A 23,790-nucleotide genomic window follows, 5' to 3' on the forward strand; every position below is an offset into this window, starting at 1 on the left:
GTGACCCCTGCTCGTGACCTGTGTGGATGGAGGCTATTTGGGAGCATCTGTGTATGTATCTGCATTAACCCCTCGTCTCTTAGGGGGACAAGTGGGCCTCGCCCTCTCTGACAGCAAAATGTCCTCTCTCTTTGTATTTCTCTGTGCTTGTCAACATCATGATGACGGATGAATCATCTGACTTTATTGCTTTTTCCTCATCTCTACATCCCACTGACCACTTATGTTGTGCAATGGTCCTTTTCCTTGTGACATCATAGGTCACAGTGCTAGTTGTAGCCATCTTACATCACCTCACCGGTGCAGAGCAAAGTCTCTCAAACGTCGGAGGAGGTTGAAGGAGTGTGGGAGGGGAATACAATGTTCTCAAACTCCGGGATAATGCTAGTAAGGCTCGTTGGTGTGACAGAGTCGACTTCATCCTATTCCTTCTTTATGGTTATTGCATCCCACGGCAACACGAGTGGTCAGCGTGGTTGCGTCAGGATGTCATCGTTCATTCAGGGAGCCAGGGGTGCAGTAAAGGTCACAGACAAACAATAACAAACCTGCATTGTTGAGAATCCTTCAAAAGCTTTTTTGGAGTTTGGGTCCACTGCTAAACGATGATGCGTCACAACATGGCCGACGTGTAGAAGTCTGCGCACACATAAGTCACAGAATCGGGCGTTAGACAGAGACAAACAAACTGCACCTAATCTGTCTGCACTTTGTGTTCATAATGTAGAAAATAGATCATAATGGATGAAGTTGTAATCACGGCGGTGATTTACCGCACCAATAAAAGCAACAGAAATCTAGTTGGCCGGTCTATTATAAACGCAATGACTCTGCTTTTATTATTAACTATGGAAGACGCAGGATTCTGTTTATGGCTCCACGTCGTACGTCGCTAATGTTCTACCCAGTTCTCTAATCTTCAGCCCTTTGAGCTGTGAGCCATTTGCAGCCGTCCATTTATCCTAACACATTTTTTTTCCTCAGCAAACAAGCCCAACAGGATTCATGGATCACTGCTCGGGCTCCTGACGGCTCACACACACACACACACACACACACACATTGCGTTCTGTCCAGAAGAAACGTATTGTTAAAACATAGTAGTGTTGTTGTTGTTTTTTCCTCTTTTATTAATCGGTCTGAGTGGCTAAACTGCTAAGAGCGACTTCTCCAGGCGCACCACATGAGGTCTTATCCTGTTATTGTTTTGGAAGCTGATGTCTTCAGATCCTGACTTTGAGAAAATCCCAAGCAGAAACTCAGGAAGCTGCAGTAATGAAGCAGGATATTCACTCCCCCCATGAATATAAGACTGAGAGTTATACTACCTAGCACATCTATAGGTTACAACCGCTGCAAGTCGCTGCTTGAGTGAGATATGTCTCGAGCCGGTGTGATGTATGACTTAACGCCGCTTGTTTACATTCGCTTCGATATGTAAGTTGGCAGGCATCTGAAATGTGGCTACATAATCAGTGAGAAACTCTCCTGGGCAGAGGCGGCGTCCTGCTGAGGGGCTCTGGCTTAAAGGTCATTGACACGGGCTCACTTTTTGGCACAAATTCATTCATGGGTTTGTTTGTTATCCGTTTCCAATGTGCAATCTCACACACTCGGAGTTTACCCTGTGTTTTTTTATGCTCCTTCAAATGTACAACAACAATCACAAGTAGAAGGAGGCTGAGCGCTGACACAACATGTTGGATCCTTACTCGCAGCATTCCAGCAGTCATTTACAAGATAGATACGCTAGATCTGGTAGAGGAATCCTGCGAAAACCAAACCCCCCCCCCCTCGCCGATGAAACCAAACATCGCCTATTAAGTGCAGATTCTGCATTTTTGTCAGGCATACTTCGGTTATGTTCCTCTTGCGAGCGATTCCGAGTGATTGATCACTGCGTATGACTGCGATGACTTTAGATTGATGTTTGAAACATGGTGGGTTTAAGGGTAAAGTGATGCTAAAAGGCAGAAGTATGCCGGAGTGGAGCCAGCAGTGAAAGCATCGCTCTGCACCTCACACTCGCTCACACTCGCTCACACTCGCTCACTGTTTAGATCTGACATTTTTACATTCACCTCATGACACAGGATCACCACGAGGGGAATGATAGAGTGAGAACCTCGCAAACTTGGCGATTGCGTAAGAAGCGGGAGCCACGAGTTTCAGCCCGCATGCACAAACTTCTTTGTCTCTCAACTCCTTCAGGGGCTTTTTTCCCGCCCTTGAACCTCCTCTCTTTATTCATTTGGTCTGTCGACTCCAAAACCCCCTCGTGTGTGAGCGGGAACAGCGGCGGGAAGAGGCCGAGCGGCTGGAATCAATCAGGGAGCGGCAAGTGGAATTAGAAAATGCTGGATCTGATCGGGGGCAATGTGGCGTTTTGTGCAGCGTCGTCTAACCTCCACATTCATCCGGGTTAATGCAGCGTTTCAGCTATATAATTGTCGGTGAAAAGATGTTGTTCTGTATAACTGGCACGAGCTGTGTGCAGTGTGTGTGTGTGTGTGTGTGTGTGTGTGTGTATGAGCTGCATTGAGACGACAGATGGTCTCCAGTATGTGTTATTGCTTATTTCTATAGTAAATGAGTTGTTGGATGCTTTTGTTGCATATTAATCTCTGCATCTCGTTATATAGGATCACAATCTGCATGCCCAGACCTCCGGCTCCCTTTTCTTTAACTTCTCTATACTGTCTGTTATTCTATATGGAAGTTCTTCATCTGGTTGAACTCCCTGTACGACATTATATAGAATTCCTTTTAATACGTTCTGCTGCTTCAGTCGCAGGAAATCCTTCAACGTCTCTTTCCTATTTATCTTTCCTCGCTTTCTCCCCTTTTCCATGCCGCAACGTACGCAAGAAACCCGAACTTCTCTCAGCTCTGACGTCTTAATTCACCCTGTGCATGAGCAAACACAAGCTGTAGTCTCTCTCTCTCTCTCTCTCCCCCTCTCTCTCTCTCTCCCCTTCATCACTTGCTCATCATACTTTCTGCAGCTTTAGCGTTCTTTGACCCGTCAGCAGGAGCGTCTGTCTGCCCCCCCTTTACCTGTTCTCCTTGCAGGGTACAATCATCGTCCCAAACACTTCGTTAGGATAATCCCGCGCTCCGTCTCGGCTATCCGATGACAAAAATTGCCCCCAGACTGTGTAACCATGACGCTGAGCCCGGTATTAAATCTAAAGCGAGGCCCTCATCAGACGCCATTTCTAGTCCCGGCCCCACTCTGACCCTTAAACACACACAGAAGATGCCAAGTCACTTGTTAGGAAGTTTATTGTCAACAGGGGATAATCCAGTGACCCATCCACGCTCACACTCTTCCCCATAATACCCACAGCGTTGACACTAAGCGGAGCCGACCTCAGTCATTCTCTTTAGATCAAATGGTTTCTCTAAAGCGTGGCTGCCAGCGCTCCTCTTCTTCTTCCAGCGCTGACTCACTTTTCCTCTTTCCCCACCAAACCACAGAAAACAAATTGCTTCATACACATCTGCGATTTCAGGATTCGCTTGACATTCATCAAGAATTCTTTGCAAATTTTTCCCATTTTCAGTGCAGGGAACAGTTTATTCCACAGCTCCACTTGTTGTTAATTTCCGAAACTGTCCATTTCCATGATAGCACCATTGATCCATCTCCTGCTGTGAAGCGTAGAGTCCATCAGAGAGACGACTCCACATGTCCACACGCCAAACACACATCACATCATTAGACGTGTCATTATTCAACTTTTTTCCCCCCCTCTTTCTTTTAATTTCCAGCCTGTGCTAAATCATCTTCAGCAGTGTAGTTATTCCTTCCAGATTCCAAAGGATTTGCCATTTTCCAAACCCTCAGCCACAAACAGTGGCACCAATAGGCTCAGGGCACTTTTCCCACAAGGTTTGCAACTTTGGGGCTCCTGGAAAAAGAAGCCGTCGCACAGCAGATCTTTCCCACTCGCACCATCTGTGAGGTTTAACATAGGACTAGATTATTGACACCTTCTTGGCACTGATTGAGTTGTAATTTATGGTTTGAAATGATATTATGTTTGGCTGCAGCGATGACAGGAGATGGATGTGTCGCCAATTTCCTCATATTACGTTTTAATGACCTTTTTTCCAGTTTAATCCGTCCCTCCGGTGTCTTATGTTGCTATTGAATGACATTTATCCATTATCACGTGTTGCATACTGTATCTACTGACATCATCTGTAATCAATTAAGCAAGAATAATGGCCGTTATCTATATTCCTGCTCTAAATTCCTATGCAGATTTGTATTGGGCAGCGTGAATGGAAAGTAGGACTCGTGTGTACGGAGGAACCTAGCTGGAATGTAGCACATGGACATTAACATAGGCATCACATAACAATGCCAATAAAGCTTCCACTACATATGTTGTTTTCATTCCCATCTGTATGGAGGGATAAAGAGTCTTTACCTTTATGGCTTCTTGTCCCACATCATCACCAGATAAGCGTTAGCACAGTTTAACATAAAAGAGAAGAAGGGATGATGATATAGATTTCACTTTTCTGCCTTTAAAGTATGAGAATGACTAATGAGCGTCTCCCAGGCATCTCTGAGACGATTTACATCTCCAAATCAAAAGCAGGCGCGTTGCCTCTGATGCTTCCACTCTCAAATGCATTTTTATATATATATGGACAATGAAAACACACTTTGACAGCAGGTTCTTTATGTCTTTTGAAGCTGAGGACATGCAGTTTGTTTTATGGCCGTACTGCCTCTCCTACGTAGAAAATGTATGGCTCAGATGTTTGCCCCCCCCCCCCACGCACACACACACACACATCCCTCCCTTTTGCTGTCAGTAAATCAGCTTCTTTCCCAGAAAGAGAAGAAAAGTATAAGACGAAGCTGCAACAACAGTGAAAAGATGCAAATATTAAAAGTGAATGATAATGAACAGCTGGCCTGTTTATGACATGTGTGCAGGGTGTTTGTGTGCGAGTGTGTGGGTGTTCGTGTGCAGCGTATCAACACATTATTCATGAAAGACTTTTAATAAACAATAGGAGGATATATTTGTTGATGACATCGTCTGATAAATGAGGATGCAAACGCTGCTGATTCTGTGTAGGAGGAAAGCGTTCTGGTTCCTAATCTGCAGCCTCGCTTCAGACTACAGGCTGCGTGCATTTACATCTTTCATTCATTTGAATTACCAGTCACTTTATTTGTTTGTTGCCTCTCAGTGGGCCGGGAGATTAAAGATAAGATGGAATGTGTCTTCGCTGCTGCTATCTGATCACTTTAAAGCACAAAGAGGTGATGTCACTCTGAATCATATGTGACCGTATGAGATTAGACTTTATAACGTGTTATCAGTGTGTGTGTGTGTGTGTGTGTGTGTGTGTGTGTGTGTGTGTGTGTGTGTGTGGTGGGGGCGGGGGGGGTCCATGCTTTGAAGTAAATATAAATAGACAGAAAGTTTTGGGGTCTTCCTCAGGTTACAGCTGAGCGGCTCACATGTCCCCCTTGTGGCGGTGTTTGGTAAGACAGCTGAGCGTTGATTGTGAACCAGGGGAGCAGATATACCAGAGGCTCACAGAGTTTGGGTCATTCCGTTTCTTACCACAGAGGATGATGGAGCTTTGATCCGCCTGCGCCATTTTTTGAGGGTGACAACATTTTAAAGCCTAAATATTACTTTTCTGCATTGGAACGGAGACAGGAAAGAACATTTGCTCTGCCACAGCCGAGATGTCCTGCTAAGACTCTCTGGATTTACTCTTCCTCTTCTTCTTTTTTTGGGTTTCTGCTCATTTGCCTCTGAGCAGTTTGGTTGTGCTGCTCAATTTTTTTTTTTAAGCAACTTCAGCCGTTTAGGATCTTCCACTCTGCTCGATCTGAAGTTTGCATTGCTCGCTCAGATGTTTCATCATATTTAGATACTTAGTGGGCTTTGTTTGCTGACTCTACTGTCTCACACCCCCGCTGCCTTCACAGAGCATGGGTGACAGCCTCTATCAGACCTGAATGTCTTGCTGGATCTCACCCTTCACCCCGTCACACGTGAGAGAAGATCCGCTCACTTAATATTCTCCAGGTGACTGTTGCGGTCGTTGGATGAATACACGGCGCTGACGCATCTGCAGAAGACACCGGGGGGCTGCTGCTGCTCCTGCTGCTCCTGCTGCTGCTCCTGTCGCTGCTCCTGCTCCCGCTCCTGCTCCTGCTCCTGCTCCTGCTCCTGCTCCTGCTCCTGCTGCTGCGATGGAGAACGTTTCAATCGAAAGTGACTTTTGGCAATTCAACGAATCCTGGAGGAACTCGAGTCCCAGCAACGGGACCGGCTGGCTGAACAAGACCAACCCACTGAAGCGCAACGAGGAGGTGGCGAAGGTGGAGGTGACCGTGCTCGCCCTGGTGCTGTTCCTGGCGCTGGCCGGGAACCTGTGCGTCCTGCTGGCCATACACACCACCAAGCACAGCCAGTCGCGGATGTATTACTTCATGAAGCACCTGAGCATCGCCGATCTGGTCGTGGCGATATTTCAAGTTCTCCCTCAACTTATCTGGGACATCACATTCCGCTTCTACGGACCGGACCTTCTGTGCAGGCTGGTGAAATACCTGCAGGTCGTCGGGATGTTTGCCTCCACTTACATGTTAGTTTTGATGTCGGTGGATAGGTGCTTGGCCATTTGTCAGCCTCTGCGCTCGTTGCACAAGAGGAAAGATCGCATCTACGTGATCTTCTCCTGGGCGCTGAGTTTGCTCCTCAGTATCCCGCAGATGTGCATCTTCTCCCTCAGAGAGATGGGATCGGCCGGGTCGGGGGTCTACGACTGCTGGGGCGACTTCGTGCAGCCTTGGGGAGCCAAAGCTTACATCACCTGGATCAGCCTCACCATATACATCATCCCGGTCACCATACTGAGCGTCTGCTACGGATTAATAAGCTTCAAGATCTGGCAGAATTTTAGACTGAAGACCAAGCGGGAGCAGTGCATAAGCCTCACACCCAGGACCTCCAAGGGCAACACGCTGGCCCGGGTGAGCAGCGTCAAGCTCATCTCCAAGGCCAAGATCACCACGGTCAAGATGACTTTTGTGATCGTCTTAGCTTACATCGTGTGTTGGACTCCCTTCTTCTCGGTTCAGATGTGGTCTGCGTGGGACCCCGCGGCGCCCCGGGAGGGTAGGTGCACTTTGGAAACTTTGTCATGGTGTGTGTGTGTGTGTGTGTGTGAGTGTGTGTGTGTGTGTGTTTGTGTGTGTGTGTGCGTGTGGTTCTGTGTGTGTGTGTGTCTGTGTGTGTGTCTGTGTGTGTGTGTCTGTTGTTCTGTGTGTGGGTGCCTGCGCGCCCCCATTACGCACAGCCGAACCACAATCTGCGCGCAAGTTCTGTTTCTGTGTGTGAGACGTTTTTAGGACCATTCAGGACAGATTGTTATTGTTAGTAGGTGTGTGTGTGTGTGTGTGTGTGTGTGTGTGTGTGTGTGTGTGTGTGTGTGTGTGCGCGCGCGCGTGCATATGTGTGCGTGTGTGTGTGTGTGTGTGTGTGTGTGTGTGTGTGTGTGTGTGTGTGTGTGCGTGCGTGCGTGCGTGCGTGCGCCGCTTCCTTCCTCTTGCGCGCGTTGGTGTTCCTTTTACGCGCAGGGATGTGAGCGCAGCCACGGGAAGTCGTGCCTCTGCTTTTCCTCTTTTACTCGTCGGTCACCGGGGCGTCGCGGTGGCACAGAGCTCAAGCAGAGGAAACATCTCAGATCACAGCTCAATGCCGCAATGCTGCTTTGATTAGAGCTTCACACACTGTGACTGTGCGGCTCTAAAGACATCCGGGTCGTTTCTTAACATTACCATTAATGAGTTGCATTAACTATTTAAACAAAGTATTCAACCCGTCAGTCTGAAGCGCCTGAGAGCTGCACACAGATCCCCTCCAGTCTCTGCCTCCCTCCTCACGCTGCATTGACCATGTGACGGCTAATCATTAATCAAATTAGTGCGCACGGCTGCTCGCCACGCAGGTTTACTGGTGCCTGTGAGGCACGTTGGAGTGCTCCGCTGACATTTAACCACAAAAGGCTCCTAAGCAGCCATGTGCTGTATGTGTGCATATATGTATCGATTCCCCGGTACAGACCGCACCCATAAAGCTATACAACATGTACTCAGGCCATTTAACTTCAGTTCTATAGGGGCCTCTGCGCCTCTGAGCTGCTTGATCACTTCTGTCCTGTGCAGATTGTTCTCATTCTATTGTAAAAAAATCTATTTTATTTTATGTTTGTTTAGCTTCTCCTCCAAAAACAAATCCGTTCTGCTGAAGTCTGAAGCTGGTCTGTCGTCAAACAAAAAGGGATCAATAGGAAAGAAAACAAAACAAGACAAACACATCCAGGTCTGTCAGAAATAATGCAGTCATTTCAGGAAGTTCCTCCATGAGAACACAGCAGAGACATTGTGTGGTTGTGGGCTTTGGTCTGTGTGGTTGTTTGTTTGTTTGTGTGCAGCTGAACTTCTGCACAGACTAAAAGTTCTGTGTCAGATTCAGAACCGCACTCTGAACTCTGTGAACAGCTGAGGCATGGATGCACCTGTGAAATGAGTCAGACAGGATGTCAAACCCTAATGATGATGATGATGATCCAGAGAGCAGAAGCTGAAGCGTTGATGAATTCATTTCATGTAGCAGAGGCTGGATCAGTGCAGTGGAACGTGATGGTGTCTGATGGCTCTCACTCCACGTGCACGCTGCTCAGAAAGCCTAGAATTGTCCGCGACACGTGCCAGTGTTTGTGTACAGTAGATAGGCCAAAGTGTCACCTGTGTGTGTGTGGAGATAACGTGTCCATTAGTGCCTTGCTCAGCAGAGTGAGCCGAGAGCAGGCAGCTCACGGCACAAAGCTCCCAAATGGTGGAAGAGGACATTGTAAATGTTTTTCAAGCCTATCAGTCTGATTGTATGGTGTGTGTGTATGGTGTGTGTTCACTGCGTATTACAGTGAAGTTGCAGACATGGCAAACATCCAGATAACAGAGATTACACAAGCCTTTCTCCTTCAGATAAATATTATTTTCCCCGTAGAACATCTTGTCAAACCTTCCAATAGAAACACATTTATTAGCATTTTTAGACTTTGCCTTCCTTTGTTTTTGTCTGGGAGGCAGATAGGAGTGTTGTTTTGTATAACAGGTCCCTCAGAGATCAGACGCACTGTGGGAAGCTCTCACTGAGGCGTCCCGTCCCCATTTGACTAACAACCACACATCTCCATTCTATCGTCGGCATCAATCAGGCTTTAACATTAACGTAAGTGAAGGTTCCCTTGCTGCACTTCTTCTAAAGTGCCACTCTTAACACAGACAAGCACAAAATGTACTCTGCAGAAATGTCATGGTGCAATCAGCACCTGGCTGCATCGGCTGTCTGAGGCTAAACCAGGAGATTCGGCCTGCCAGACCACTTGAGAGGTGAATTTCCAGAACAAAGGCGAGTTGGATCTCCGCAGCTGGCTTGATGTTAATTGGACTGTTTGGTTTGGGTGTTGGCTGCGATCAGAGCGTCAGGGAGCTCATCAATCTGTTCTTTTTTGGGAAATGTCACAGCGGCGGCGGCGGCGGCAGCAGCAGCAGCAGCGTCCCCTCCTCTAATGTTTGTGAGATCAGCAGAGTCTGAGATATCACATTTGGCAGGCAGACACTTTTCATTACGTGAAGGACAAAAACACTCTAAGGTTAAACCCTGATTCATTCACAGAAACTCTCCCAGAATACCTGCACGCACAGTCGCTCTGCCTCTGTGCCCCAGGATGCTGAGTCACACTCTGTGGTGTTCTATTGATCCACATTAAGGAGCCACAATAAGCCCCCAGTGTCCAGCCTCCATTTTGGGTATAGTATTAAAAAGTCACTGGAGGAAATCTGACATCAAGCATCGTATAGAATCGACTCAAAGCGACGTCATCTATAAATATCAGAAGTGACGTCGGAAAACCTTCAACGTCACATTGGGACCAGACTAAATCCTGGATCGGGCAAGACAAGCACAGACAGCGTTCTCATTAAGGACGACTGCCTAACGAGTCCTCAGGGGCGTCCATTTGTCAGATGTAGCTACAACACTTTGGGACGATTACTGAGCCTCTCCATCATCATCATCATCATCATCATCATCACCGCGCTCTCTTGGGAGAACACGGCGTGCTAATTCAGCAAATACATTTTCCTCCAGATTGTCGCCTCAATGAATCAGATTAAAGTTAGGCCTCTGATCTTGATATCCACTTACCATCACCGCATCTTCACCCTTTCACCAGTCAGAGTTAGTGTGTGTGTGTGTTACAGATCTATCAGTGTTTCTGCACATGAAAGGATAAAACGCAGGATGTTCAACCCCAAAATGGATTAACGGAGCTGTGACGGCTCTGAGCTGCTCCGAGTTAAAGCCTCTCTCTCACTCCCCCAAATGAAAACCTTCATGTCCGACGATCGCTCATTATTAATTATGTGTGTGACTTTTGTTCCCTTCCAGAAATCATTTGCGCTGATCTCTTCTCTTCAGAGCTCAGGGTTCGTCATTAGGAGTCATGCCCAGAGAGACATTAGCAATCAGTATGAAGAGGTTAAATACGGGATTCAAGCCAATTACAAGAATCCGAAACTCATTTGCCAAATGTCAGGTGCATGGTCAGCGCGGACGCAGACGTAAATGTCATCCAGAGCGCCACCGCAGGTCACCTGGTGTGATGTACCGCCACAAAGTGTGAGCGGAATTTACCCTTCTCTAATTCTTCACCTTGCGAGCGCATTTGAGGCATTTTGTGTCAGCGAGAGAGGGAGATTTTCCCTCTCTCACCCCTTGTTTGAGCAAGTCCCTCCATTACGCTTTGTTTTATTGTCGTAATTAGATTTCCAACTGGCTGCCGAGCAACAAGTGTGACGGAGTCCCGTGTCCCTCCGCAGGGATCTCTGAAATGTCTTTGGCACGGATAAAGAAAGCATCAAGCAGCAGGAACCCAAAGCTTTCTGCTTCCTTCGATTCACCTCAGCCATTTTAACAAGATGATTTTATTGGACGGAACAATATGAGGGTTTAGAGAAAATGGTGGAGGGGAAAGAAGCAAAGCTGCATGTGTTCTAATTTAAAAACCCTTCCTCATATACGCAATGAGAAATTCAGCAAACCTTAACAATCCAGCTGCCCTCTAACTCTCATTTCAATTCAAATCTGTCCCGGAGAAAACAAGCACATTGTTCCAAAACACTTTCAAATCTTCCAGCAGAAACCAGAAACACCTGCAGGCCCACAGTGGAACAGAGAAGAATGACAATGGGGGGAAAACGTCATTAATACAAAAGGGAGAACAAGTTTTGGCTCACGTGAATATATCTGAACAACAAAGTGCCTCCTTCCATCTCCCTGAGCTCCAGAGAGCGTGAAAACAAGCTGATGTGCATGGGAAACAGCCTGGAATCATCCCACTGCACTCGTTTCTCATTAATTTGAAGAAAATTAGACTCTGAGATCAATAACAGACAAAAGAAGTTGTTGTTCAGCAGGGATCTACAGTGTTTTTGTCATTGTAGATGTTTTGTGTTTGTTTGCGTTCTTGAATTCCTGTGTTTGTGCCGTGTGACCTTGTGTAATGATGTCATCCTCCCCGCTGTGTCTCCTCCCTGCAGCCATGCCTTTCATCATCTCCATGCTGCTGGCGAGCCTCAACAGCTGCTGCAACCCCTGGATCTACATGTGCTTCGCCGGTCACCTCTTCCAGGACCTCAGGCAGAACTTCCTGTGCTGCTCCTCGCGCTACCTCAAGTCGTCGCAGTGCCGATGCGAGCGAGACTTCGACTCCAGTCACAAGAGCAACTCGTCCACCTTCGTCATCAAGAGCACCAGCAGCCAGAGGAGCATCACGCAGACGTCGTCCACGTAGAGAAGATAAAGCCTCCGTCCCCTGTCCCCTGTCCTCTGTCCCCTGTCCCCTGCAGTGACACTTCCTTCAGATACCTCTCACCTGGAAGCTTTTTCTTCAAGCTCAAAAGGGGGAAAGACGACAAAAAAGATGAATAGAGACGGAGTTGTGACGTAGTAAGATTACTGATGTACAGATTTTCCAGGTAATCTGTTGTTTTTGTTGAACGCTCACTTGCAAATTCCTGTTTCTGTTGGACCGAGCTGAGCATTCAGCTGAATCTCTGTTTGACTTTTGTTTTGTTTTTGTTTTTTACAGATGTACAGTATGTATTGACTTAAAGTATCTGACTGCACAGGAAAGAAAGGAAATAAGAAAATATCGGAGTGATTTTATGAACACTGTCAACTTTAGTCCATCCACGCTTTTGATTCCGTTTGTTGTTGTCGCCGACAGCGTTTATGCATCCAGTTTGTCTGTGCTGCAGTAAAAACATTGCTCCGTTGTTGTAGATGCAGTTCGCCCCCACGTGGCTCACTTTGTTGCCATCGATTATTATAAACTGTGTAAACTGTTACATACTTGAGATGTTGTTAGATGTGAAACGTCATGGCTGTAACTGACAAAGATTCAAAAAGCGCAAAAATAAAGAACAAAAGTGAAGCAATGACCCCGGGGGCTTTGTTGCTTGAATGCTCTTAGGGAATGTTTGGGACTCCCGTCACAAACTGGAGGTGCTGGAATGGTTCCACTGGGATGTTTGTCCAGGCTGAATCAATAAAGATGGAGTTCCTGCGACATTTTTGGCAGCACATTCATGGTGTAAACTTCCTGCCCCGTCACATCTCCACAACTCGTTATTGGGTGGAGATCTGGTAACTGCAGCGGCCGTGGTGACGCATGTTTCAGGAATCATAACGGTGCAATATCCTGCAGGAAGTGGCACTAATGATGAATTGTTGTTTATGTATTGGGGCATTCTTTGAGAGGATGCTGACACCTTTGATGTGTTATGTTCTGTTATATAGCGCATCAAGGGACAGACAGACCTTGATTTCAATGTTCAACTCTTTTATTGAACATGTGCCAGATTCCTTCCCACTGGTCACATGATTACAGAATTCCTTTGTACTGCACAGGTGCTTTAGTGAAGAGAATTCATAATATAGTTTCTTTATTTAAGATGAGGACCAAGGCAACATTTCTTCTCCTACCTGTCTTGATATTATGATATTTCATTAAAGAATCGTGATGCCTGTTCAAACTTTAATCAAACAAAAAGCTGAACAGACCACATCAAGTAAACACGGTATGAATTTAAGGACGGGAGCTCGAAGGTGAGTAGTCTTTCAATTTCACATCACTTTTAGATAGAAAGTGTAAAAGTAGGATTTGATTTCCATTTACAGAATGGATGTAAAGACTGTGTCCACCATTTAATGATTCAAGTCCATAGACGTACATTTGGGGGTAGTTTGGAGAAATGTGATAGTTTGTGAATGTGAGCCTTTGATCACCTTTGTACAGTTTGTTACCAGCTTTAAAAAGAAGCACACAAGTGACTATTTTGCACCAAATTCTTTGATATTCCACATTTTGTTTTATTTCTATCCCTCTTGTCCTCACATTCCTCAGTAATACCAGTGCCTGATCGCTCTAAACATCCTGTTTCATTCAACTGGACCATGAAAAAGCCTGTAAAAAGAAACCATGCAGACTAATCCTCTTTCATACAGTATGTAGTTTATTAATCAGAACAAGACATTAACACAATGAGCCGTATCACCAACAATTAAAGCTTTTATTTCTATCCATTTTGATTAATAAAATAAAAAGATTTGAACAAAACCATCCGGAGTGGTCGGAGTAAAAACACACACACGAGGCCACGTATGAGAAATATTCAGCTTTGGTGACCTTGGACTTTCAAACAGTGAAGAGGAACGGATGATGTGAAAGATGCGCGACAGCACCCTCTAGTGGTTCAGACTGACTGCAGGCCAACAGAGGGAAGTTACTAATAATATCACAGAGTTATGATGAAGATGTTTGCTGAATGGAGAGCGGGGGCCAAAGGAAAAGGGCACCGGCCACTACTGCGTTTAGTAACACACCCACTACACTTCAGACAGCTGCGATGATTAACGTCAGCAAGTATTACATTTGCTCAGAATAACAGCGTGAAAGGTTATGTTGTATTTCTCTAGCTCTGTTTGCTTCTTTCCTGCTTCTTTCCTCTACTCTATGCTCTTTATATACACAGAATCAGCTGTAATAGAATAGAAGAACCATTCACTCATCAGCTATTGATTAAGAAAAATCTAAATAAGTGTAAATAAGGGTAAGTTAGAAAGTCTACCTTGGATACATAATAGAATTAAAGTGAGTCAAGTTGAAGTTGAAGTTGGCAGCCGGTGGGTTGTGATGCGTTCAGGCAGCGTCGTCCACAGGTGCAGAGGTGTCGGGTTAGAGTTCATTGTGTTTGCTTGAGTGAGGAGCCATTGTCTGAGCATTTTGTGCCAAAAGTAAACGAGAGCAGACAGATCGCTGCCCTCTTCCCCTCGGCGAGCAGCACTGAGCCATGAGCTGTCATGGAGCCATAGAACCCTGCCCACTGCAGCTGTCACACAGCTTCTAGTGGCACAACACACACCGGGCATGTCAGCACTCACAGCTCTGAGCTCCAGGATGGGTGGAGGAGGAGGAGGAGGAGGGGAAGGGAGGAGGGAGGAGGGAGGAGGCAACTACTTATCAGGGAGGAGGCGTTTAGGTGAGATTCCAGGATTAATCTTCTGGTGTGTAAAAAAGAATCAGATTCTGCCTTTTATCCTTTTGCCTTTAGACTTCTTTACGCAGTGCCACACGCACGTTGCTGAAGATCTTGCCCAAAGCTTCGAAGAAGGGATCGCAGAAGGTCTGGATGCAGAGGGAGTAGATGCGGCTGATGCACTGCGACTCGATCAGGCAGCTCTTGATGCAGGGCACCACAGCCCAGATGTGGCAGAAGGAGATGCAGGCGAACAGGAAGCCCCAGAGGAGAGCCACGGGGATGCCGAAGATGGCGGACAGGACGCGGTAGCACCAGTACTTGGACACGGTGAAGGTGGTGTAGCTGAGCTTCCACACGCCGTCCAGACTGTGTGTGCCATCGGGCTCTGCGATGATATCCTCAAACTCAACCTGGTCAAGAAACAAAGAGATGAATAAAAATTGTTATTCGTGCAGTCAAACAGGTTTTAATGCAGCTCCCAACCTCAGAAAGCTACGTCCTCCCAGTGTTAAACACAACGCCATCACGGGCGGTTAAGAGGCTTCTGAGCCTGTGCGAGCAAATTTATGCAGAGAAACTAATGATGTGATGTCCTTCACTGAATAAAAACCATTTAATGCGGCAGCACACTGGAGATTTGTGGAGTGGCTGTTAATACTGGAACATAATCATCCTAAAAGCTCCATTCTCACTTTTTAGTAACCAGCTTATCCTCATGTTAAATGCATAAGGGCCTCATTTTGTGTTTTCCAGTTTTCACTATTTGCCACCTGGTGTGTTTGGGGGGGGGAGCTTGGCCGCTGCACTGACAGGTGAGACCGGGCAATAAAATGTTAATTAAATATCCAGCGATTCCCAGCAGGTGGGCCGCACGAGACATCAAAGCCTCGTAGGTTCCTGGAGAACATTGGATTGATTAAGTGTGTGAAGTAGCTGCTCGCTGTCTGTTCCCCCCCCCCCCCCACAGAGAGGCGAGCTCTGAGTGACGGACTGGGCATGAACGCAGCAAGCTCTGGCCTCCATCGTCTCTTAGGTGATGATCAAAATGGACGTATTGTTGTTCTTTGTGAAACAATATGGCGGCTGAAGGTGATATTGTAAATCCATTCATTACTAACTATGATTTCCTGTTTGTTCATCTCCATTCTTGTTTCTGTTTCCGCGCATTTCCTGTATATTAACGATGCCCTGACAATCTAACAATTTATGAGAGAAAAAGCCAAATGTTAAGAGAAAATTGAGCTCATGGATTAAAAATGGTCTGAGCTAATAAATGACGATTGAAAGTCAAGCCACCAAACCAAACACACGACCATAAATCTTCATAATCCTCCTGTTAGTTTTCTGACATTGGACCCGAATCGGCCTGTAAATCATCCCAAATAGAGCCTTTACACACACTTAACATCGGCTCTCGTCATCCGTCACACTTCATCGTTGTCGCTCAGCATGTTGACACGAGGCGGCGTTCAGACACACACTTATTAATCTAACTGTGTACTTCGTCCGGCGCTCCAGAGAAAATATTTTGACAGGTACGCATGGCAACAATCACAGAATAAACAGTTGCCGGCGCTAAATAAAACACGATGGCACCGTATATCAGTTTCCCTCTTCTACCTCATTCCATAAATAAACTTTGTGTTCAGCACAAGCAGCAGGAATAGCTCTCTGTCTATTCAGGGAACTTCCCATCGTTATAGTAACCTGTTTTCCTGTTATTCTTCCCAGCGACCTCTTTGTACATTTGCTCTGCATGCTTCCATTTCCGTTCATGCAAAGATTACAGAGTTTATTCCTGTGCACAAACCTTCACCACGTCCTCGTTGATCTGTTTGGGGTCCCTGTTGATCAGATCGATCTCCTTGGTGTGGCTGTCCTTCACGATCTTCTCCTCGTTGGCGTTAAACTGGTACTGGTCCGCCATGGTGAGGCAGCAGGTGGGGGGCTCCTGGGTTTGTTGGTGGTGCCGGTGCCGGTGGTTGAGGCGGAGGTGTTGGTGTTGAGGGGCCTTGGGCAGGAGAGAGGCGAGAGGAAAACCTTCCTGGAGCGAACTGCACAGAGCCTCTGAACCTCGGTGTCACCACTGAGACGCTGCTGCTGACATGCCAGTGGACAGCTGCTGCATACGGACGGGGAAAATGGAGGCCTGACCCCCCCCCCCCCCCCCCCCCCCCACCCCCACCCACCCTGCACACACACACACACACACACACACACACACACACACAATGTAATGCACACAGACAGAAAAGGCATGCCTTAAAGGGGAACCCAGGCTTGTGTCACATTTCACATAGGATTGTGGGAATAGCTGGGCAGGGTTTGCACGGTGGCATGAATTTCCATCACTGAGTGAGGCAGCGGGGCGCAAACACACACTCCTGCTCCGCTCCCCGGCAGGCCACACCGCTTCAATCCCAACAAAGATTTAAAAAAGTTGAGAAAATCGACGTAATATGAATAAATAATTAGTTTACATTATCAGTGAAGCGTCTTTGTTTTGTATTTGCCTGTATTGTAATTAGCAAGTAAGCAACGCCACCAATCACTACAAAGACTTCAGTGAACATAATCAGAATATTAAACACACTCCAGTTAGATGAAGGGGAAATGATAACATGTCATTTCCCTGTTTTGCCTTCATGAAATATGTAGAGCTCTACTTTAAACCCTAACAGTTGTGTGGTTAAACGTTGCGCTCGCTGCACAATAGGGAGTTCACGTCGGGTGTGTGTCCCTGGAGCATCTGCAGACATTCGCTGATTTTAGCAAGGCCTTATACATAAAACTCAATAGTCTGTCTAAATAAAACTCGGGTCCAGCAGTTGTTGACATCAGTCACGGCTTTCTATCGGTTGCATAAACAAACTCGTACAGTGAGCTGCTGCCAGAGTGAGAGAGGGGGCGAGCTGCAGAGAGAACTGGACAAATGGACAACTGGACAAATGCCTGGAGTCTCTGCTGCTACTCGTCTCCTTCAGTCAATGTACGGACAAGACAGGGCGTTGGTGGGACATCGCAGGCTCAGCTCGGGCTCAGGCTCAGCTCAGGCTCAGGCTCAGGCTCAGGCTCAGGCTCAGGCTCAGGCTCAGGCTCAGGCTCAGGCTCAGGCTCAGGCTCAGGCTCAGGTCGGCGTGCCCCAGTTCCCCAGTGGCACACACAGGAGGGAGGGAGGGGTGGGGGGGCGTCGGACCGAGAAGCCAAACCAATTAGAAGATTATTCCTAGAGTGGCGGGGAGCGAGGCCTGTTAGACACGGAGGCACAGGGACAGAAATAGCCGGTCAGAGAGTCATGAGGTGGGAATGCCGGTGCCCCTGAGGGCGTTGGTGCATGCGGATGAGGCTGCACCGCCTCCTGTCTGCCATATAAATTAATGGAGACAGACGTATGCACGGAAGGCTGTGGGATCTGCATTTAGAGCCATGTAGGATGCAGGGATATAAATAGGTCTCAGTCACTTGATATGCTTGTAAGTAAGGAGTGGAACATTAGAACACACAACTCTCACACGCAACAGCAAAACTGGACTATTTTGATAAAATATCCAGACCTGTGTGTGGAGGAGGAAACGCACTTATGTATGTTATGATACAATCTGACACAAGAGCACAACTGCATGGCTTCTTATTGCTTCATACAGGCACTAACATGCAGAGCAGAGGTCCATTCATTACACTTTCATTCCTTTTCTAACGTGCTGCTGTATTTGTGTCCGTCCTGTTTAACCTGTCTGACCTTCTGGATCAATACCCAGCGTATCAACTTGTGATTGTATTGTTTAAGTGTGTGGCATTCCAGGATTTAGCAGGTCTTCTTCCACCAGAGCCACAAAACGTCATTTGGAAAGCTGCCACGTGGTTAAAGTGGACTAAAATAAGAGCGGATAGCTGGAGTGTGTGTGTCTGCTGAAAAGAGGAGAGCAAAGTGCTTTAGAGAGCTTTGATGTGTGTGTGTGTGTGTGTCTGTGTGTCTGTGTGTGTGTGTGTGTGTGTGTGTGTCTCTAACACTCTGATCATGCACACACAGCTTTTACCTACACTACCAGCCGCCAAACACAGACGATACACATGTTGTCGTCTGTGTGTATGGAGTCCAGCAGGAATACGAGGGAATAATTACGGTTTCCTGGTAGTGTGTGTGTGTGTGCACGTGCAGCTCAGTGAAACAGGTGTGATGCAAATATCAACACAATCACTCCCATTGGTTCCTGCAGGCAAAGCCGTCTCTGCTAACATTAGAGAGACTTCATGGTGTGGGCTCTGATTGCTGAGATGGCCGTAAAGCATATGGCTGCAGTCATTATCACCGTGTGTGTGTGGCGCACATCGAGCCAGTGTGACATCTCCACACAGCAAACACAGCTCCTAATGGCAGAACAGCTCCCCACCTCCCTCCACTCACACGCCGCCGAATACCATGAAACAGAACGAAGGTCAGAGAAAAGGCTCGTGAGGAATGGCTGAGAGGGAGACACACACTTCCCTCCGTCTGTGTGTGTGTTAGTGAGTGTGAGGGGTTTGACAGTTTGGGGGCATATTCTCCCAAAAAACAAGTTACATTTCAGCAGTTTGGCTTCTTCATCATCATCGTCGATCACCACATCTCCAACTTTAGTCCATCTGATCTCTTTGTCATGAAATAGATTAATAACATTCCAAACACCTGTGCATGATTAGGAGGAGTTATGGAGGCAGGACTTTGGTCTGGAATTTTCAAATCTCCCTCATCATCGTTCCTTCACCTCTGGTTGAGCCTCAGGTATTGTGCCATCTATCATTTGGGAGAACACTGATCACTGATCTGTCACAAACCAGACGCTGGCCGCTGTAATCTCCCCTGCGCTTCTCTGTCTCTCTATCTTGCTTGCGTCCAAAATGCGTCAGTCTCTCTCTCTCTCTCTCTCTCTCTCTCTCTCTCTCTCTCTCTCTCTCTCTCTCTCTCTCTCTCCCTCTCTCTCTCTCTCTCTCTCTCTCTCGCCCTCGCTCTCACTCTCTGCTTCTCTCTCTCTCTCACTCTCTCTGCCTCTCTCTCACTCCCTCTCTGCCTCCCACTCCCTCTCTCTACCTCCCACTCCCTCTCTCTGCCTCTCACTCCCTCTCTCTCTCTGCCTCTCTCACTCTCACCCCCTCTCACTCTCTCTCACACTCTCACTCTCACTCTCACTCTCACTCTCACTCTCACTCCCACTCTCACTCTCACTCACTCACTCACTCTCTCTCTCTCTCTCTCTCTCTCTCTCTCTCTCGCTCTCTCTCTCTCTCTCTCTCTCTGGTGGAAGTGCTGGAGACAGAAAAGCGTTTAAGAGGCAATCTTTGTTGCCACTGAGTTTTCTGGAACACCTCAAATCAATTTCATGTCAATGCTGCTTTGTTGTTGTTTGGTTGGTAAATGGTGATATTTCCTTCTACGTCAACTTTAAGCAAAAAAAAATGGAAAATCGAACAATATAGTACAAACATCAGACAAAGTAATTGCTGTAATTTTATTTGACATATTTACAATGTCAGTGCTTCAGTGATTCAACCTCCCTCACACAGATTTGCGGCTCTTTACTGACAACTGTCACTCTGTGTGTGTGTGTGTGTGTGTGTGTGTGTGTGTGTGTGTGTGTGTGTGTGTGTCATTTAATTATTGTGTTTTCCCGTCATACAAATGTGGATAATGTGACTCACTCCAGCAGTTTTGCATTTAATGATCTTAGTCTCATAATTGCATCACGGGCGTACGGCTGTGAGCATATGGCCGATCTCATGACCAGTGAGCAAGAAGAACAATTACAGACAAACTCACAAACGTTTGCCTTCCTCTCTCTCTAAAAGCTTTCCGTCCGTGTGAATGTTTGTTTGTATTAATCTCTAGCCAAGCGGATATCGATTCCACCACAGCATTTTCCAATGCTGGCGAAGAAGGGGCTGATGAAGATGTTCAAGGTGCTGCCCCACACACACTGGACCCAGTGCATGCTGATGAGGAGGATCTGTACGCAGGGCATGATCAACCTGAGGAAAACAAAGGAGCAATTCATCATTTCAACACATGTTCACCACCTATATGACCTTAAGAACACACACACAGGTCATTGTTGTTTGTCCCTCGTCCTCTCACCAGATGTGGAGACAGCTGAGGACAGCGAAGAGGAGGCCTGCAACCAGAGAGACAGGCACTGCCAGCAGGAGGGTGACGGCTCTGTAGCACCACAGCCTGGTCACCTCAAACAGGGCGTGGCTCCACAACCACACCTTGTCAAAGCTCCGCACGCTGGGAGGCTCTGCAATCACATCCTCAAAGGAGACCTCAACACACACACACACACACACACAGGGGGGCCCAGTCAGCATGTGACAAATGGTAGGGAGTGGTGTGTGTCTTCGTCATGCAAACGTGATTATGATTATGGCCACTTGAGGTCAGAGTTGAGCAGCAGTGTGATTTTGAGCGCCGTGAAAATCACACCGCTGCTAATTAACAGAGAAAAGAGATGATTCACAAATGTGTAAACGGCATCACCATCGCCAAGGATACGACCTCATCGCTGCACAAAACGAATGCTTGGCTGAAACCTGCAGGAATACATTTTGCTTCCAGATCATTCTACTCGTTATCTGGAAGTCACACAGGCCACGAATGCATGCATTTATTCCACCGCCTCCACCTCCATACAGATTACACAGCTCCTCATGTATCCTGTGCTGTGTCTCTGTTCTGATCTATCTCCAGTCCATACAGCATGTGTGACTGTGCCTATTCATTACCTTCAAACACTGGTTGACTCTTTTTGGGTCCCGGTCTTGAATCAGAGGCCTTCTGTGATTGCAATCCAGATCTTCCTCTCCCATTTCCACCTTTACCTCCATCTGTACCTCTGCCGCTTTCTCACATGTTGATCCCTGTGAGGACCACCGGCCGCTCTCCTCCTTTGCTTCCATGTCCGCCCCCGCCTAAGGTGAGCTTCTGCCTCGGCTTGGTGCTGCTGCTTTTGCGTGGGTGAAGTCACGGCGAGCAGAGCGAGGCAGAGCAAGAGGACGGTCACAGCCCAGGCCTACTGACACCCAGGTGGAACATAGTGGACTGCTGACTCTCTTGCCCCTTCGGTCAGGAATTCCCTTATTGGCTTTTACAGGCCCGTCTTTATTGATGTTTTCCAAATGACACACTACATGAAAAGTCTCATTTAGACCTGTGTGAGACATGTCCAAAGTCACAGCCAGAGCAGAAAATGAGCCTGCCTCTTCCTCCTTTGTAGATACAAATATCAAGGTGGAGCGACGGGTGAAGCGTGGAAATATTTTGGCAGTGTCATGATTATTGATTATGTCGTCGCCCCCCGCCGCCCCGCCCTCATGAACACACTGTTGGCAGGAGAGGACCATTAAGAGCAGATTAGCTTCTATATCCACATAGATTCTTGCCAAGAGTCACCTCGTCTTCTGTCCCAGCTGGAGCTTTGCCCTTCCATGTTGATACAGTCTCTGCCACCAATGACTCAAACTACAGACACACTGTGAGTCACTTAGATGTAATGTGGCACATAATGACAGCATGGGGTCTCTTCTATGTTATCTAGGGCAGGGGTCTTCAACGTTTTTCAGGCCAAGGACCCCCAAACTGATGAAGAGATGGAGCAGGGACCTTATCAACCACAAATTTCTGATCTAGGGTTTAATTGAAGAATTCTTTGCGTGATTATTACTTAAATGTAGAGTCGTGAATGAGGGCACCATGCATGTTTCCTGACCTGTGACATCATCCTCACACATCCAACCTTCTCCTCTCACCCAATTACCTCTGCCTCACTTTGTTGCCATGTCAACAACTGAACTTTCACATTTCCCCGCTGAAATGGAATGGGGACAGTGTCCACGCTTACGCTGCATGTTTGAATACATTATTATGATATGAAACAACTTTGAAGTGGTTCGGCGTGTTGAAGCACCTTCATGTTTTACAACCTTCACCAGAATGAACATACCCATTAAACATTCCGCTCCAGACACGATTCCAATTTTGAAACGAACATGAACAGGCATTTGGCAGACAACAGGTATCTCACTGTTTTTTGAAAATTCCCAGAAGACCCCTGAGAGACTTCCAAAACAGTGCCGTTGGAGGGAAACACGGTGCTGTGGCGCTCCCTGTTGGCCGTTGTCTGTCCCAGCAGCTCATCAATTCATTTACTCTGACAATCAGATCTAATCAGCTCAGTCCAATTTGTCCCGATGGTTGCAATAACAGTAACGGAAAAAGCAGCGAGCGGCACTGGAGTGGCGGCAGCGTCTGAGTAGCTGAGATGATTAATGATGCAAGCAGAAACCATGGCGATAATGAGCCTCAGTGTTTGTGTGTGTGATGTGTCTGTGGAGGATAAACACTCTATTCAACCGTATTGTTTTGTATTGAAAATCAAAACGTTTTAATGAAGGAGGAGAAAAAAACACACAGAAATGATGTCGTTCTTTTATTAAGAAAAACATTGAATTAATAAAGGCTTTAGGCGATGAAGACAAACACGAAAATATAAAAACAATGACGATATGCCCTGAGGAACGCAATGTTAATAGGATTTTTTATCCATTATGAACTTCTTTAATCTTTTCATATTCTTTTATTAACGTTTGAGGAAAATCTGCTGTGTGTTTGCTGATGAAAGTTTCAGCAACTAGTCAGAGCCGCATTGTGATAATCCTAAATTAGAACTAAAGACAAAAACCTCCTCTGCTCTCTCCCGATTACCATGGCAACACTCCTATTTACTCTAAGACTCTTGTTTTTAGATTATACCTACTGAACATTTCACACCTTTGATCTAAGTGAGCGCAGCAGAGATTGTAATGTTTAAATGTAAACAACAGACGAGCACAGATCTGAACTTTGCTCCTGACAATGTAGAAATCCACATCATCAAAGAGGTGAATGAATCATTACTTCATACTAAGTGCATAGAGATGAAGTCTAAATCACTTTGACTCACGCACGTCTTTATGTATTCAGTCACAGTCGTCCCTGCATCTGTTGGACATTAGGTTTCAGCTCAGGCTGCACAAAGAGACGTTAGAGTTATAAACAGACTTCAGACAGGCGAGGATGGGGTTGCTTTTATCCAACCCTGTGTTTATTGTCTCTTGAATTA

General features: G+C 46.7%; 3 protein-coding genes across 3 annotated transcripts; 1 reads left to right on the forward strand and 2 right to left on the reverse strand.

Annotated features, from left to right (window-relative positions):
* Positions 1-5,573: 5,573 nt before the first annotated feature.
* Positions 5,574-12,552, forward strand: oxtra (oxytocin receptor a). The gene is made up of 2 exons (XM_076147431.1): positions 5,574-7,166; positions 11,657-12,552. Exons 1-2 carry the CDS (start codon positions 6,239-6,241, stop codon positions 11,908-11,910), a joined length of 1,182 nt encoding a protein of 393 aa, XP_076003546.1. The 5' UTR covers positions 5,574-6,238; the 3' UTR covers positions 11,911-12,552.
* A 2,175-nt stretch (positions 12,553-14,727) lies between these two features.
* Positions 14,728-16,586, reverse strand: cav3 (caveolin 3). Its single transcript, XM_076147373.1, has 2 exons — positions 16,470-16,586; positions 14,728-15,069 (listed from the first exon to the last, which is right to left on the reverse strand). Exons 1-2 carry the CDS (start codon positions 16,584-16,586, stop codon positions 14,728-14,730), a joined length of 459 nt encoding a protein of 152 aa, XP_076003488.1.
* A 3,750-nt stretch (positions 16,587-20,336) lies between these two features.
* Positions 20,337-21,773, reverse strand: LOC142996386 (caveolin-2-like). Its single transcript, XM_076147364.1, has 3 exons — positions 21,416-21,773; positions 20,769-20,956; positions 20,337-20,662 (listed from the first exon to the last, which is right to left on the reverse strand). The coding sequence occupies exons 1-3, from the start codon at positions 21,587-21,589 to the stop codon at positions 20,512-20,514; spliced, it is 513 nt and encodes a 170-aa protein (XP_076003479.1). The 5' UTR covers positions 21,590-21,773; the 3' UTR covers positions 20,337-20,511.
* Between the last annotated feature and the right edge of the window lie 2,017 nt (positions 21,774-23,790).

This window comes from Genypterus blacodes, unplaced genomic scaffold (assembly GCF_046128005.1).
Source record: "Genypterus blacodes isolate CSIRO-AG114 ecotype Tasmania unplaced genomic scaffold, CSIRO-AGI_Gbla_v1 ptg000037l_1, whole genome shotgun sequence".
Taxonomy (NCBI): Eukaryota; Metazoa; Chordata; class Actinopteri; order Ophidiiformes; family Ophidiidae; genus Genypterus; species Genypterus blacodes.